We start from the raw sequence: 17,234 nt of genomic DNA on the forward strand, positions 1-17,234 counted from the left end.
GGTCTCAAACTGACAGGAAAAACGTTCTCCTTCAGAATTTCTGGCTGGTCCGAGATTGGACGGCTGCAGCGTCTTTGGATCCAGTAGAACTTTGTGTCGTGGCAGTGTCTTTTCAAGGTTTGGTCTTAACAGTTAAATAATGTAATTGTTTAATGAAACAAATACATTTCAAAGGTGAACAAAACAAAACAACGTGCACAATTCTCTTTTTTGGTTCTTTATTTTAATAAATAACGTTCGAAACAAAAGATTGTGAGCGTGTGCATGATGCAAAAAAATATCAAAAGAAAAAAAGAAAAAAGCAGTCTGTGAGACGTATAATGAACAGCATTATTAAAGGCAGCACGAGTTACAAGTCGTTCCCGTTAACAGTGATTTTCAGCGACATAATCCGACAGCACCTTACAACTCGTGTTCTGGGAGTGACCGTGATCGACGAAACACAGGAAATGAAAAGTTGGTTATAAATCGAGTAAGCTTTAGGAAACTGACTTGGCTTAGAAAAACAACATACGTATTAGCACAGTGAGCGGTAAATATTTGGCTTTCGTGATCGAGGGGATCTAGAGGATTTGGAAACCTGAGTTTGAGACTTGAATCGTCAAGCAAATATTGTAATACTATTTCTATAGATCGTCACGCTCCTAGTCATGCTTTAAAACATTCTGAAAACGTTCTTTAAATTAACTGGTTGATCAGCCCTGAGATGGCACCAGTGTTTTGATTGTTTGGGCACAAGAATTCTATATGTGAATGCACTGATCAGCCATAACATCCACTTACCATATAGAAGCACTTTGAAGTTCTACAATTACTGACTGTATTAAGTCTGTTTCTCTGCATGCTTTGTTAGCCCTATTTCATGCTCTCTCCCAGTACCACTACAGAGCAGGTATTATTTAAGTGGTGGATCATTCCCAGCACTGCAGTGACACTGACACCATATGGTGGTAGTGTGTTAGTGTGTGTTGTGCTGGTATGAGTGGATCAGACACAGCAATGCTGTCCCTGCTGGACTGAGAACAGTCCACCAACCAAAAATATCCACCCAACAGCGCCCCATGGGCAGCGTCCTGTGACCACTGATGAAGGTCTAGAAGATGACCGACTCAAACAGCAGCAATAGATGAGAGATCGTCTCTGACTTTACATCTACAAGGTGGACCAATTAGGTAGGAGTGTCTAATAGAGTGGACACGGTATTTAAAAACTCCACTCATACCAGCACAACACACACTAACACACCACCACCATGTCAGTGTCACTGCAGTGCTGAGAATCATCCACCACCTAAATAATACCTGCTCTGTAGTGATCCTGGGAGAGTCCTGACCATTGAAGAACAGCATGAAAGGGGGCTAACAAAGCATGCAGAGAAACAATCAGTAATTGTAGAACAACAAGTACTTCTATATGGTAAGTGGAGCTGATAAAATGGACAGTGTGTGTAGAAACAAGTAGGTGGTTTTAATGTTATGGCTGATCAGTGTATATGTAAGCAAATGCCAATTATACTCCTAGCCATCGCCTACACCTAGGGAATCGCACTTGATCAAAACACAACATATAGAAAACACAGGTGAGACTGTAATAACGTGCATAGAAAGCGGTCCGAAAGCTCCCGAACGTAGACCTGAACACGCCAAAATGGAACACCTAAGGGTCTTTTTCTTTTGCACACTCCCTACACATCAGAATCAGATACTCTCCGTCACTTAAATTTCCTCTTGCATGCGTATTGGCTGTTGCTCGTCACATGGCTTGCAACTTGTCGTGGAACACTATCTGATTACTGATTGCTCAATCTGAATCCTTCCCAGCCCTGTGACCAATCACGAACTGGGAACTAAAGGTCGCTGTACCACTTGAATGGGACATGAATGGCCATTACAGGCACTAAAGTAGTGGGCAAATACGCTAGCCCAAAAATGCACAGAGGCAGGCACAACTGGATGTGTCTTAGGGAGGGAGGTCGACAGGGTTTCAATCCCGATCCTTTGCTGTCTGGTTGAGGTGCCTCCCAGAAGGCATAGCAAAGCACTCTGTATACAGAACAGTCAGGTCGGATGGGGTACTTGATTCGGAGTTGGAGGTGCTTCCCGGCCAGCACAAGCAGGGAGCGTGCATTGTAAACGCATTTGTGAACTGAATACAATTTGATAGAAAGAAAAAAAACATCCCCAAAACAACCTTTATTAGGGCTGATCAGCTCTAGGTTTATATACATAGGGTTGGGGGGTCCTTAAAAAACACAGCACCACACACGCCCTCCCAGTGGCCAGCTACATGCTACATGCGTGATGAAGAGCGTCACCTACGAATCACAAAACTATTAGTGATCGTCGTCGGGTTTTAAGGCGTGATTTGCAGCCAAGGCTCTTCATGACTGGATTTCTCCATTTCTCAACCTGACTTGACCTGATCGCCTTAGTCGATTAGTTTCTTTCAAGTCCTGACCCCAAATTTTTATCCCCCAGTGTAGTCGTGTCCAATTACCCTGATTGCGTCCTCTATACTGATCCGACCCTTCACCGCTGACTGAGGACGCCTCTCAACTGACATACGCCCCCTCCGGCACATACAGTCAGTACAGACTGCATTTTTCACCTTCACCTACATGAGTCCATACACCTACGGGCACTGTGTACGGAGGGCCACACCCCCATCGGCATTATTCCTCAGCCCTGTGCGGGCGCCATCAGTCGGCCAGCAGGGGCCGCAGTCGCACCAGTTATGAGGACCTGCGATCCGACTTTTTTACCCTCTAACCCTGAACAACAGCCAATCGTTCTTCATGCTGCCGCCCGGCCCGGTCGGAAAGGCAGAGCTGAGATTCGATAAGATGTATTCGAAACCCCAAACTCAAACGCTGCGCCACCTGAGCGGCCTTAAAATAAATGAATGAAATAAAATTCAGGATCAGAACTGAAAAACATAAAACAGGCTCTTATCAAAAAGGCACAACTGTCACTTTATAGAGCAAAGCCAGTCCTGCGGCAACAATAAAAATATATACTGTGTATATTAAAAAAACTAACAAAAGAATTAAAACATTCTGCTTTAAAATCCTTGATGAAGTAACACGTTTAAACACACTGTACACAATGCATAGAAATACAGACACGTACTGTAATGCAAGTGGAGAACGCACAGCTAACAACAACAAAGTGATAAAAAAAAAGAAAACCTAACGAAAAACGAAGCACACCACCTCCTCTTTTGCATACAGTGTTTCAGACCGAACGCTCGTCCTTTACTTCCCCTCGTATTTGGGATTGACGACTGTAGTGACGGCGCTCTTATAGATTGGATTCTCACCCTGAAAAGAAAACAAGAAAAACAAACAGATCAGTTTAGACACAACGAATGTGAAGCTGGTTTGTAGATTAGGCAACCGCACAGCACACTGAATGTTCATTCGTCTTTGAACGACTGGTTAAAACTGGTGTAACCGGGGTGAGAAATCCCCCTCGGAGGACAATCAAACAATCACGACAGGGAGGAGGTGCAGTCTGGGACTTGTTAGTACATCAAGATGCTCTGTAAGCTGAACAGGGACTGCTTAGGGAGGTTACTTCCCTATTCAGTCTCGTTACCGTTCTTAAAACAGCTCGAGACGTAACAAAACACTCCCTATCTCCAACAATGGTCTGACACCCCTTTTCCACCGATGCGGTTCCGGTTCTGTTCCGGTTCCCGACCTTGATTTTGAACCGGTTCCGCGTGTTCCCACTGAAAAAAGAGGTTCCATACGGCGAACTAGCGTTCTAATCTGGGACCACAGAATACTCGATTTTTCAGCCCGAACCGTGACGTCATCTGTGGGCGTGTCACAGTTTCGAGGTTTGAGAAACTGCAAAACCGTGTTTCACCCGATTACATTTTGAGTGATATGACGTGGTAAAAGTGACCCGGACAATACGAACACCGCTTAACGTGAAAAATACAGCGTAATGTGGCTTGTTGTACTAAAACAACGACCAATGAATTTGGGCAGTACAGAGCGCTTATAACCAGTAATAACGGAGAGATGTTTAGTGTTTCTGTGTCGTACTTTTAGTACATTCAACCACGTTACGCTTTATTTAGGTGAAGCTTTTTGCGGATTCAGAACCCCGAGCTGCATAAACACCACACGTGAAGTAAATCCAGTCAAACACAGATACATGAGGTTATTTCACACAGATGGATGTTCATGCCATGGAACTTTAGTGATGTTTTATCGCTCAAGCCGAGCAAATCGCCTATTTACACAGAGTCTCGCGGTGAAAGCGAAGCGCAAAACGCTTCTCACGTCAATAAACTAAAAAAAAGAACAACTGCAAACAAACACGTCAACGTCTTCTTATCACCGATACTGTCTACTTATCGCGTTACTGTAATTGAGTAGTTTTTTTGTGTACTTGTACTTTTTAAAGTAGATTTTACAGCCTGTAATTTTACTTTTACTTAAGTATGTTTTGTATTAAGAATTGTAATTCGCTACATTTTAAATAACATCCGTTACTGAGTAAAAAAACTAAACTTAAAAAAAAAAAAAACTAAAAATCGCGTCTGGGAAACTGCTGCAGTGAATTCTGCGATGGGGAGTCGGATCTTTTGGCTCGGTTCCTTTTAAAGAGCCGTGTATATATATATATACATAAAACGACTCCCAGAAGCGCGACTCGGTTCCTTTGTTTCATTTTAAAGGGCCGTTCAATAGAATCGAATCATTCTACGACACATCACTAGTGGTTATACAGTTTGAAAAAGTTATATGGGACTAAAATGACACATTACACATCCCTAAATGTTTTAAATGTTGTATCATCATGTTTTTTTCCTATTATATTTTAACTATTGTGAGATTTATATCCAATTGTCCTGTTTGCATTACGCAGGAGACACGCCCTCCTGCTATAAAAGTAACTAAGTAACGTTTACTCCGAGTACATTTTAAACGAGTTACTTTTTACTTGAGTAGATTTTTAGACTAGTAATTTTACTCGTACTTAAGTAAAAATTTATTAAAGTAATAGTACTTTTACTTAAGTACAATATTTTAGTACTCTTTCCACCTCTGCCAATAGCTGATCAATGCTTTTTGTATAAAAACGAACATCTGTAACAGCAGCACAAATGCTCACAGATAATCTACACGCTCCACCATCACGGTACTACTCTTTACTTTCGTTGTGTAACGCCCACCGTTCATGACGCAGACTTGGTTCCCAAAAACTGGTGGAAACGCAGGTCGGTTCTCTACAAAACACCAAGGTTCGAAGAAACCTGAACAGAACCGGTTCAAGAACCAGAGTTCTATTGGTGGAAAAGCGCTACGAGTGAAATGTTTTCATCCAGTTGAATCAAACAGCACAATGTTACCGCATATAGGAACAGAATAATAAAAGAACAGACAAATAACGGAACTGACTGACCACAGACTGACATTCAAGTGTGAAATTCTGCTATGTGATCTTGACTTCCTGTTTGTTGTTGGCGAGAACATCATCTTTTACTACGTAGCTTTTCATTTCACGCTAATTATGAACCATTTTATGAACCAAACAGAACTAATTAAACTTGTAAAACAAACAGTTGTCACACTAATAAACGGGTGCGAGCAAAACTGAAAGAAAGCTCGTCTGTTGGATGGAACCACACGGGCCAGCCTTCGCTCCGCATCAATGAGCCTTGGCTGCCCATGACCCTCTTGCTGGTTTACCACTGTTCCTTCCTTGGACCACTTTTGATAGACCACTGCAGACTGCAGTTTTGGAGGTGCTCTGACCCAGTCGTCTAGCCGTCACAGTTTGGCCCTTGTCATTTTTCCTGCTTCCTACACATCAACCTTGAGGATAAAATGTTCACTTGCTGCCTGATATATCCCACCCTCTAACAGGTGCCGTGATGAAGAGATAATCAGTGTTATTCACGTCACCTGTCAGTGGTCATTATGTTATGCCTGGTCAGTGTATGCAGATATACACTGAGTAAGACCTCTGTACCCATAATATTGGCAAATGTTCCTAAGCTAAAAAACAACAGTATCATGAATGTAACAACATTTGTTGCCTGCTGTTAAGCCAAAAAAAAAAAAAAAAAAAATGGTCGTCATGGTAACCAGTATTCTCAATAAGTAAAATGACCTTGTTGCGTCAAACAGTAAAAGAATCAAAACCAACATTCGGCAAACTCACAGGCATACATGCAGAGATCCCTGTATTTGACTCGATGTATATGTATATATGCATATGTGCATCTCTCTGTAGTGGTAATGGGTGTCATTCGCAACAAGGTTTGGTGTATACATTTACATTATAATAGGCATAGCATGCTAGGTATGTGTATATCAAATACCTTAGCAGGCTGCCTATTAGGCAGTGTTTTAACATCCTACCCTACACACTCTAAACTTCTTTTTCAGTTCTCGGTGTTAGTAAATAGGTGATCAGACCAAACCCGTTAGCAGAAAGTCAGAGCAGGAAGAAAACCATGCAAACACAGACAATGTTGAGAAAGTACAGACTCTGGCTTAGAGCGCCCCGCCTTTGCATCCGTAACTCGGGTTGTGGAATTTATTAATGGGGCTTCGGTAAATGGGATTCTCTTGCTGAAGGAAATAAGAGCAGATTTAAAAGACAGGATGAAATATGACAGTAATGGAAAAACAAACAAACAAAGAAATACGAAGTGGAAAAATCAGAATGAAAAAGAAACAATGAAACGGAATGAAAAAGAATTATAGAAGAATATAGCAGTTTGATAAAATGATTTAAATAAATTATTCTGTAATGACCTCCATGGGTTTTCATAACTGGACAAAGAAAGGACAGTCCAGGTGGAAATGACTCCCTCACCGCTCATTGAGTGACTAACCTCTCACTGACTCATTCGCGGAGTGACCTCTCGCTGACTCACTCAGACTCTCTCTCACTCACCTCTCACTGACTGACTCACCGCTCACTGAGTGACTCACTCACTGCTCACTGACTCATTCGCTGACTCACCTCTCACTCACTAACTCACTCACCTCTCACTGACTGACTCACTGAGACACTGACTCACTCACTGAGACACTGACTCACTCACTGAGACACTGACTCACTCACTGACTCACTCACCTCTCACTGACTGACTCACTCACTCAGTGACTCTCAGACTCACTCACCTCTCACTGACTGACTCACTCACTGAGACACTGACTCACTCACTCACCTCTCACTGATACACTCACTGGCTCACCTCTCACTGAATCACTCACCTCTCACTGATTCACTCACTGACTCACTCACCTCTCACTGACTGACTCACTCAGTGACTCACACTCAGACTCTCTCACTGACTCACCTCTCACTGACTCACCTCTCACTGACTCACCTCTCACTGACTCACCTCTCACTGACTGACTGACTCAATCACTCAGACACGGGGAGAACATGCCAACTCCACACAGAAAATACACGGCCCGCTCCATCTGGGATTCGAACCCACGACCTTCTTGCTGTGAAGCGACGTATATACATACCGTATCCCACTTGGCATTGTTCTTCTCTTTCTCGAACTTTGCAAACTCTCGGCGGTCATGAATGATCATGAGAAGTTTCCAGATGAGAAGCAGGGCCAGACCGATCAGAACGATGCCTGCGACCAAGCCTGCTACGATGGGAATTATGTCAGGGCCGGCGGGGCATTCTGAAAACACATTTATTAAGTAATTAGCGTAACTATGGCATTATGTGTATGATACTGTGCACTTGAGAGCCTAGCTGGTGCAAATACGATCTACTGCTGATATTCAGTCAATCAGAAATCTGTATGCATCAGTGCACGTTTTTAAAAAAGAGAGGCTGATGTGTTCCAAGTTAGTCCGGACCTACCTAAACAATGTTTTACCAAAACATCTATAACATAAATTTAAAAAAATGCAAATTACACTTTTATTTATGCATTTTCTCCCGATTTAGCGTAGTCAATTTATCTTCCGCTGCTGGGAGATCCCTGATTGCAGTCGAGGTGGGTATATTGCTGCTCACGCCTCCTCCGACCTGCGCACAGCCCTTTTTCACCCATGCTTTCTGCACAGGCGCCTCTCTATCTGCTAATCAGGGTCCTTACACAGCGTTTAAAGACCCCATCCACATAGTCTGGTCATCCCGCCCTAGCAGAAATAGTAGCCAATCAGTGTCTGCTGCAAGCACTGCCAATCATGCCCACTAGATGGCGCCCAGCTGACCGGTAGCAATGACGAGTTTCGAACCGAAATCTCGGCGCTGGTGTGCTAAATTACGCTTTTTAATCCCCAGCGGTGCTATCAGGCGGTCGGTTGTCTACTTACAGACATGACTGGCCATGAATGAGGGGATTGGTGCCATAGATTGGCATCCTGTCCAGGGTGAGTCAAAGGAAACTGGACCAATCGCAACCCTGACCAGGATTAAACAGTGGCATAAAAATACGAATCTCAGCTCTGCCATCTGGCTGGGCGGCCACATGAACAACGATTGGCTGTTGTTCACAGGGTGGGTAAGTCGTACCAGGGTTCCTCATAACTGGTGCAATTACGACTTCTGCTGGCTGATTGATGGCGCCTGCACAGACTTGGGGAATAATCAGCCCCTCCCCCAGCTTTACGTACCTAAAGTCTCAGCCACATAAACAGTGACGTTGTTGTTCTTGGAGGTGTAAACGAAGAAGAACCAGCAGTCGTTGGCATCCCGCTCTTTGCAGGTAGTGAGGTAGGGCTGGCTGGTCGGCTGTGGAAGATCCTGCTTTTCTTTCACCTTAATCAGCTCGAAGTAGTTGCATTTCTCCTCGCACTTGTCTTTCAACTCGCCGGTTTTGAAGGCGCGGCATTCCACGCAGGACCTGCACAGAGCGCGGGGTGACTAACAGACTGCACTTTATCCAGAATGGTGTTAAGTGTTAATTAATATTTCTGCACTCACTTGTGCTCGGTACAAACTCCGGGACAGGTAGGGCACATTTCACAGGTGGGGCCCTGGAACTTAGTATCGGTGCATTTGCACACGCCGCACTCGCAGGTGCCGCGGCCGTTGCAGATCTGCCCGTTGGCGGCCACGCAGGGCTGCGTGTCCAGGGGACAGTCGCACGCGCTGCCGGTGTAGTTCGCGTCGCACTCGCATACCCTGCACACGCACCGACCGTGACCTGTTAGAAACAGAAATGGAGAAATGAAACGTTTCATTAACCAAAAATGTTTCGCCCACCCACTAAAATCCAAATAAATAGCAACACAGTGGACACACCTCCTGAACACTGACCAGTATTAACCAGCAGTAATGATTTATAGATGAATATGTAAAGTTTCAACCACAGGCCAGCCGTGTGCTGTATTGTCCACATCTTTTCACCAATCATACACCGATCAACTATAACATTAAAACCGCCTCCTTGTTTCTACACTCACTGTCTATTTTATCAGCTCCACTTACCCATATAGAAGCACTTTGTAGTTCTACAATTACTGACTGTAGTCCATCTATTTCTCTGCATGCTTTGTTAGCCGTTCCTCAATGGTCAGGACCACCACAGAGCATGTATTATTTAGGTGGTGGATCATTCTCAGCATTGCCGTGACACTGACATGGTGGTGGTGTGTTAGTGTGTGTTGTGCTGGTATGAGTGGATCAGACACAGCAGCACTGGTGAACTTTTTAAACCCCTCACCGTCACTGCTGGACTGAGAATAGTCCACCAACCAAAAACATCCAGCCAACAGCACCCCGTGTGCAGCGTCCTGTGACCACTGATGAAGGTCTAGAAGATGACCAACTCAAACAGCAGCAATAGATGAGCGATCGTCTTTGACTTTACATCTACAAGATAGACCAACTAAGACTATGTAGAGTGGACAGTGAGTGGACACGGTATTTAAAAACTCCAGAAGTGCTGCTGTGTCTGATCCACTCATACCAGCACAACACACACTAACACACCACCACCATGTCAGTGTCACTGCAGTGCTGAGAATGATCCAACACCTAAATAATACCTGCTCTGTGGTGGTCCATTGGGGTCCTGACCATTGAAGAACAGCATAAAAGTGGGCTAACAAAGCATGCAGAGAAACAGATGGTCTACAGGCAGTAATTGTCGTACTACAAAGTGCTCCTATATGGTAAGTGGAGCTGATAAAATGGACAGTGAGTGTAGAAACGACCTATGACCTACAGGTCAGCAGCACTGGCCGTAAGATAGAAGGTGGTTAATTAGGGCCCCTGTTAACCCGCTGACAAGTGATAAAGGAATACAGACAGATCTGTGCAGTCTCACCTCCGCAGAGTTTATTGTTGGATCGGTCGCAGTTGAAGTTGTCGCACTGGCAGAACTTCCCGTCGTAGCGCTCCTCCGGGTTGTCTCTCTTCTTGCACTCGCAGGTCCCGCAGATGCAGTCTCCGTTGTTGCTGCATATGTCCGTGCCGTTTCCCAAGCGGCAGTTGGCGTCCAGATCCTCTGCCCTGACGTCGTCTTTGCTGCACTCGCAGACCCTTCCGATCCGGCCCTCGTTACACCTGAGAGAGGAAAGGACAGCGTTGTTCTATGTTAAGCAAAATGGGTCAGAGTGGCCTCACCAAACAAATAATGTAGTAATAAGACAATGAATGTGACTAGACAAACAATGGTGACGTGTGGTGCCAGGAATCCTTTGTGGCCGGGGAAATGAGCACTCCCATTATTAGTAGTGTAGTCTCCCCAATCTCTGATAGGCCAGTCTTGATTGGATCTCCCAATTCTTGCACATGAATACAGATTGGTTTGGTGTCTTTACAGAATTTGGGGGCTCAAGTCTTGCAAATCTTGCACACTTCACATTACAACTTGATAGCTGATTATTTATGTATTTATTAGGATTGTAACATCTCCCTATTTGCTGAACGGCCCTCTTAATTAGGACATAAATGCAAGGATTTACATCCACTAATGCTGTTGAAAGCAGCCAGCTGTCTAGATTGCCACTCATCCAGACCCATTTAATGCCAATTTTGATATTAACTGCTCCAGAGTCCAATAGAGCTGTGCTTTATTTTATTAGGATTTTACCGTCATGTTTTACACACCTTGTTTACGTTCATGACAGGACAGGTTATTACTGGTCACACAAGATTCATCAGTTCAATGTCATCAGTTTATTGTCAAACACAGTCATGGACAATTTAGTATCTCCAATTCACCTCACTTGCACATCTTTGGACTGTTGGAGGAAACCTAAGTCAAAGTAAGCTCAAACAAATAATTGAGCAGACTATTAAAAAGCTAATCGGGGCGCCCAGGTGGCACAGCGGGACATTCCGCTAGCTCACCAGCACAGTTTCTGAACTCCCCGGTTTTGGCGGGCATAATTGGCAGTGCCTGCAGCAGATACTTCATTGGACTATGTGTGGGTGGTGGGTCTTCATACGCTGTGTAAGGACCCTGATTGGCAGAAGAGATGTCCGTGCAGGGCTGTACACATGTGAAAAAGGCGTGGTCGGCAGCGTGCTCTCCTTGGATGCGATCTGGTGTCTCTCAGTAGCGGAAGACAAGAATTGAGTGTGCTAAATCGGGAGAAAAATGGGGAGAAAAATGCATAAAAAAACTAATCAGAGCGCTTCCTCGCTTACCTGCACGCTCCACACTCGAGGGTTCCGTTACCGAAGTGACAGTCTGGACTGCTGGGGATGCCACCTTGCTGACATTGGCACTCGCAGATGAAGCTCAGTTCGATCACCACCTCCTCGTTGAAGCCCAGGGGTTTGATCTTTATCGTTTCCGGTTTGCCCTGAGACGGACAGCCTTTAGCCGTGACGGATATGTCAAAAGTCACCTGAATGAAAAAAGGGAATGGTCTGTATGTGTTGGATTTCTTTTGTGTTGTAGACATGTGACACAGCACATGGTTGAAAATATCAGTACCCTTGTGTTTTAATAAAATAAAATAAACCATCTGTTGCTAATAAAAAATTGACATTAAAACATCATATACAGTGTATCGCAAAAGTGAGTACACCCCTCACATTTCTGCAAATATTTCATTACATCTTTTCATGGGACAACACTATAGACATGAAACTTGGATATAACTTAAGAGTAGTCAGTGTACAGCTTGTATAGCAGTGTAGATTTACTGTCTTCTGAAAATAACTCAACACACAGCCATTAATGTCTAAATGGCTGGCAACATAAGTGAGTACACCCCACAGTGAACATGTCCAAATTGTGCCCAAATGTGTCGTTGTCCCTCCCTGGTGTCATGTGTCAAGGTCCCAGGTGTAAATGGGGAGCAGGGCTGTTAAATTTGGTGTTTTGGGTACAATTCTCTCATACTGGCCACTGGATATTCAACATGGCACCTCATAGCAAAGAACTCTCTGAGGATGTGAGAAATAGAATTGTTGCTCTCCACAAAGATGGCCTGGGCTATAAGAAGATTGCTAACACCCTGAAACTGAGCTACAGCATGGTGGCCAAGGTCATACAGCGGTTTTCCAGGACAGGTTCCACTCAGAACAGGCTTCGCCAGGGTCGACCAAAGAAGTTGAGTCCACGTGTTCGGCGTCATATCCAGAGGTTGGCTTTAAAAAATAGACACATGAGTGCTGCCAGCATTGCTGCAGAGGTTGAAGACGTGGGAGGTCAGCCTGTCAGTGCTCAGACCATGTGCCGCACACTGCATCAACTCGGTCTGCATGGTCGTCATCCCAGAAGGAAGCTGACGCACAAGAAAGCCAGCAAACAGTTTGCTGAAGACAAGCAGTCCAAGAACATGGATTACTGGAATGCCCTGTGGTCTGACGAGACCAAGATAAACTTGTTTGGCTCAGGTGTCCAGCATGTGTGGCGGCACCCTGGTGAGAAGTACCAAGACAACTGTATCTTGCCTACAGTCAAGCATGGTGGTGGTAGCATCATGGTCTTGGGCTGCATGAGTGTTGCTGGCACTGGGGAGCTGCAGTTCATTGAGGGAAACATGAATTCCAACATGTACTGTGACATTCTGAAACAGAGCATGATCCCCTCCCTTCGAAAACTGGGCCTCATGGCAGTTTTCCAACAGGATAACGACCCCAAACACAACCTCCAAGATGACAACTGCCTTGCTGAGGAAGCTGAAGGTAAAGGTGATGGACTAAACCCAATTGAGCACCTGTGGCGCATCCTCAAGTGGAAGGTGGAGGAGTTCAAGGTGTCTAACATCCACCAGCTCCGTGATGTCATCATGGAGGAGTGGAAGAGGATTCCAGTAGCAACCTGTGCAGCTCTGGTGAATTCCATGCCCAGGAGGGTTAAGGCAGTGCTGGATAATAATGGTGGTCACACAAAATATTGACACTTTGGGCACAATTTGGACATGTTCACTGTGGGGTGTACTCACTTATGTTGCCAGCTATTTAGACATTAATGGCTGTGTTGAGTTATTTTCAGAAGACAGTAAATCTACACTGCTATACAAGTTGTACACTGACTACTCTAAGTTATATCCAAGTTTCATGTCTATAGTGTTGTCCCATGAAAAGATATAATAAAATATTTGCAGAAATGTGAGGGGTGTACTCACTTTTGTGATACACTGTATGCTGCACATGTGTCCAGTTAACAGATCGTAAATCGCCTCTACTGTTGCAACCATCACACGCCCCCATGACACGTGTTCAGTACTGACCACATCTTTTAACCTGCACAAGACAGGTTCATATGGAGATCCGCATCACGCACAAAGTGTCACACACCGATCTCTTCTATCCTCGGTCTCATTGAGTAGGCGCTATCGATCAGCCAGCAGAGGTCGTAATTGCAAAAGTTATGAGGAAACCCGGGTCATTCATTGTCCCGCCCCTTACAGACAAACAGCCAATCCTGTGTCTGGGTAAATGCCTGGTCGGCCGATAGAAGAGCTGAGGTTCCAGCTTGAAAGCTTGAAATCTCAGCACTGATGGGCTAGCATATGTTACCACAAACCTTTCTTAACTATAGTTGAATCAGAATTTAAGTCACTGAATAAGGCAGTGGTTTAGGTACTGGATTAGTAATTAGAAGGTCACTAGTCCAAGCCCTACTACTACCACCAAGTTGCTACTGTTGGGGCCCTAAGCAAGGCTCCTTACCCTCAATTGTTTGCACTGTAACATTATTAAAATGCAGACGTGACAAATTAAAAGAAAAAATGAAAATAATGGGACAGCGTTTGTTTTTACCTCATCGCCGATGGAGATGTTTGAGCACTTTCGCCCCTTTTCTCCGGTCTCGCTGACCCCGTTCTTGCAGTGGGACACGTACGAGATGGTCACTCCCTCAGGCGGCTTGCTGTGCTCCAAAATCACCTCGGAGGACAGAGACTAAGAAGAAGCACATAGTTACAGTTAATAGAAAATATCAAATAACCGCAAGTTTGTGGACACCAGACATTCAAGAATCACGTTTAGTAGTGTTTCTGTGACGGTTTTCCCCCCATTTTCAGCCTTCTCGATTAGGACTTAAATTCAGGGATTGACGTCCACTTATGTTGGGCCATAAGGCCTGGCTCTGGGTTGGTGTTCCGATTGATTCCAAAGTTGGGAGCAACCAGCAGTGTAGATTATTTATCACTGGAGCTTAAACAGGTTGGCGTTGGACCGAGATCCTTAGTGCGTCTCTGCTAATCTGGCGGCATCCTGGCATTGCAACACAGACCCATTTGTCTAAACTGCCAGTTTTGATACCAATAGAGTTGTGCTTTAAATCAGTGTTTCCCAACCACCGGGCCGCGGACTGGTACCGGTCCGTGGGTCATATATTACCGAACCTTCCAGAAAGAATGAATAATTTTAGATCGCTAGAGATGCAAGAGCAATTAAATCCCCAATACTGTTCGGGTGTTATTGTCCTTAATCACCACTAAGTGGAAGCAACTTCTCATTGCAGCAAAAAAAGCTCAGGATTCACACTTATTTTCCATTCTATAGATATTTTATTTTAAATTCCCTGCCCCTCGGTCCAACACAATGCATCTTAATCCCTCTATACATATACTTGTTCGCATACAAGTTTATTTAATGATTATAATATTTCTGTGTGACCCATTTTTTCGGCTCATGTTTAGTAGCAGGTATACTTACGTTATAGGCATCGATAATAAGCTTGATCACGTTGCTGGAGTTTGCAGACAGCGTTCCCACAGCAGACTTCGGGATGAGATTTTTAAGCTCCTACATACACAGAAGAACCAAACAGATTTGACCGGTTTGCTGATGTGCATAAATTTCATTGGTCATTAGTTCACTTCTATTTAAGTGGCCTATTTAGTTTTTTTTTTTTACATATTGACACAGATGTTACTTATAAAACTTGTGCAACTGTTCTGCTGGAGCAGACATAGATCAGTTTAGTATAAAAGCAGGGTCGTTCCTCGACTGGGCTAAAGTTCAACTGTGGAGCAGACGTGCTGCCAGGATTTTTCCTGATTGACTGAGCTCCTGCCAAGACTGCAAGAGCCAAGTCCAAGAGGTGGCAGGATGATAAAGAGCTGATTGGTGAGGCCGTTCTTTTTATTATACTTTTTGCTATATGCTGCCTTGCTCAGTATTAGGGATGTCCCGATCACGTTTTTTTGTTCCCGATACCGATCACGATTATTAATTTTGATCCCGATCCGATACCAAGTCTCAAACCGATACTTGTATTTTCTAGATATTGTCTAGATAAGAACTAGATAATACTGTTCACACAGTGCACACTTCAAGTACATTACAGTTATTCAAATTAATCCAATGTATATGTTTAACAACTAAATAGCTCTGCAGTGCTGAAGGGAAAAATGCTGCATCCAAGCTATTGGCTTAATGTTTTTGTATTTTTACAAAATCAATCAAAATGAGTGAGATAATTACAGTTTTACTTTAAACTTTACATTCGAAGAAAAAAAAAATCTGTTTAATGCAGTGATACACTAAAAATGAACAAAAATCTGTGTAGCAGCTTAACTTGAATATAAGAAAAAAGGTTACTTAAAAGCATTACAGTAAAACCTGAATACCAAAATAAAATGGAAAGGCTCTTTTGTTATGAAGGAAAGAAAGTTTTTAAAGTGCTTGTAGTGCTTAAAGTGCTTGTATTGTGACAGTGGTTTGATGGACGTTTCTATGCGAAGTGAGTGTGTTTTGATCCTTTGGGGCTTCCATAGTGCATGGACTGGCGTGCTTGACTCTAGTTGTCTGCTATTCGGTACCGTAACAGAAGAAGTTAATAAAGTGTTATGCTCCCGACAATATGTGAATATACCGTGTATTTATTTCTTTATTAAACGAGTGCATCACTACGTTGTTTTGTAAACCGGAGTGATCCTTGACTCTCACACCATATAAATAGTAAAATTCTACAGTAATGAACGCAGCTCTGCTCCCACCGCCTCGTGAAACGCTCGCATTGCAGACATTACACTTCACTGTTGGACGTGATTCACTTTCCAATTCAAACTATTTCCACACAGCGGACATGCTGACGTAAAACAAAAGATCGGGATTAGGATCGGGTTTAGTAAAGCCGATTCCGATCAGTTAAAAAATGCCTTGATCGGCCCCGATCCCGATCTTTGAGATCGGATCGGGACATCCCTACAGTATTATTATGGTCACTTATGTGCTGAATAGCCAGTTATCGTATTTTGCTTGCTAATGGTTGTTTGATAATAGACTATATCTATATCGAACTGTAATCATTGGTCTCATTATTGATTCCTGGAGGCTTCTGTCCTGTTTTAAGATTGTTTTCAGATATCTAATAACATTGTTAGATATTTGCTTAAACTAAAGTAAATCACACATGCATTTAAAGATTACCTTATAGACAGGCTGGAACTCTTCAGTCACGGCAAAAATGGTCTGAATGTTGTTGTCACTCAATTTCTGCACAAGGTGAGCTATGGAGGGGTAGTCCTACAACGACAGAGACATAGCATAAGCATATTATTGTGTGAGAGATAAAGAGTGTGTGGATGCCTTGGGTCTGGATCACAGCACTTACATAGTAATGGCTCATGGTGTACATGTTGTCCTTGAGGTGGCATCGGCCGTCGTTTGGAAGCACGATGCCTCCTAGTTTGCCGTCTCCAGCGAAGTGGAAGCCGGCGTCGGTGGAAAACACCAGCAGGCGGGTGACGTTCCTCCAACCAATCTGGTCCTGAAAAAACAAAACAAAACAATGGTGCTCTAAAAGATGGTTAGAGATTACTCAGCTGTTTGAACAGAAAGGAAGTTCATTCCACCACCTGGGTGCTG

The 17,234-nt window shown here is 43.9% G+C and overlaps 1 protein-coding gene across 1 annotated transcript in view; it reads right to left on the bottom strand.

The window, feature by feature from the left end:
* Positions 1 to 201: 201 nt before the first annotated feature.
* The window catches only part of LOC134302925 (integrin beta-1-like), a 50,371-nt gene continuing 33,338 nt past the window's right edge, over positions 202 to 17,234 (bottom strand). Inside the window, exons 7-16 of the mRNA XM_062988184.1 lie at positions 16,981 to 17,136; positions 16,797 to 16,892; positions 15,078 to 15,167; positions 14,178 to 14,318; positions 11,607 to 11,809; positions 10,279 to 10,517; positions 8,931 to 9,153; positions 8,621 to 8,850; positions 7,511 to 7,677; positions 202 to 3,319 (exon numbers count right to left, since the gene is read on the bottom strand). Of these exons, the coding sequence (XP_062844254.1) occupies positions 3,254 to 3,319; positions 7,511 to 7,677; positions 8,621 to 8,850; positions 8,931 to 9,153; positions 10,279 to 10,517; positions 11,607 to 11,809; positions 14,178 to 14,318; positions 15,078 to 15,167; positions 16,797 to 16,892; positions 16,981 to 17,136 (1,611 nt within the window). The 3' untranslated portion in view covers positions 202 to 3,253. The remainder of the gene's footprint in view (positions 3,320 to 7,510; positions 7,678 to 8,620; positions 8,851 to 8,930; positions 9,154 to 10,278; positions 10,518 to 11,606; positions 11,810 to 14,177; positions 14,319 to 15,077; positions 15,168 to 16,796; positions 16,893 to 16,980; positions 17,137 to 17,234) is intronic.

Source organism: Trichomycterus rosablanca, chromosome 25 (assembly GCF_030014385.1).
Source record: "Trichomycterus rosablanca isolate fTriRos1 chromosome 25, fTriRos1.hap1, whole genome shotgun sequence".
Classification (NCBI taxonomy): Eukaryota; Metazoa; Chordata; class Actinopteri; order Siluriformes; family Trichomycteridae; genus Trichomycterus; species Trichomycterus rosablanca.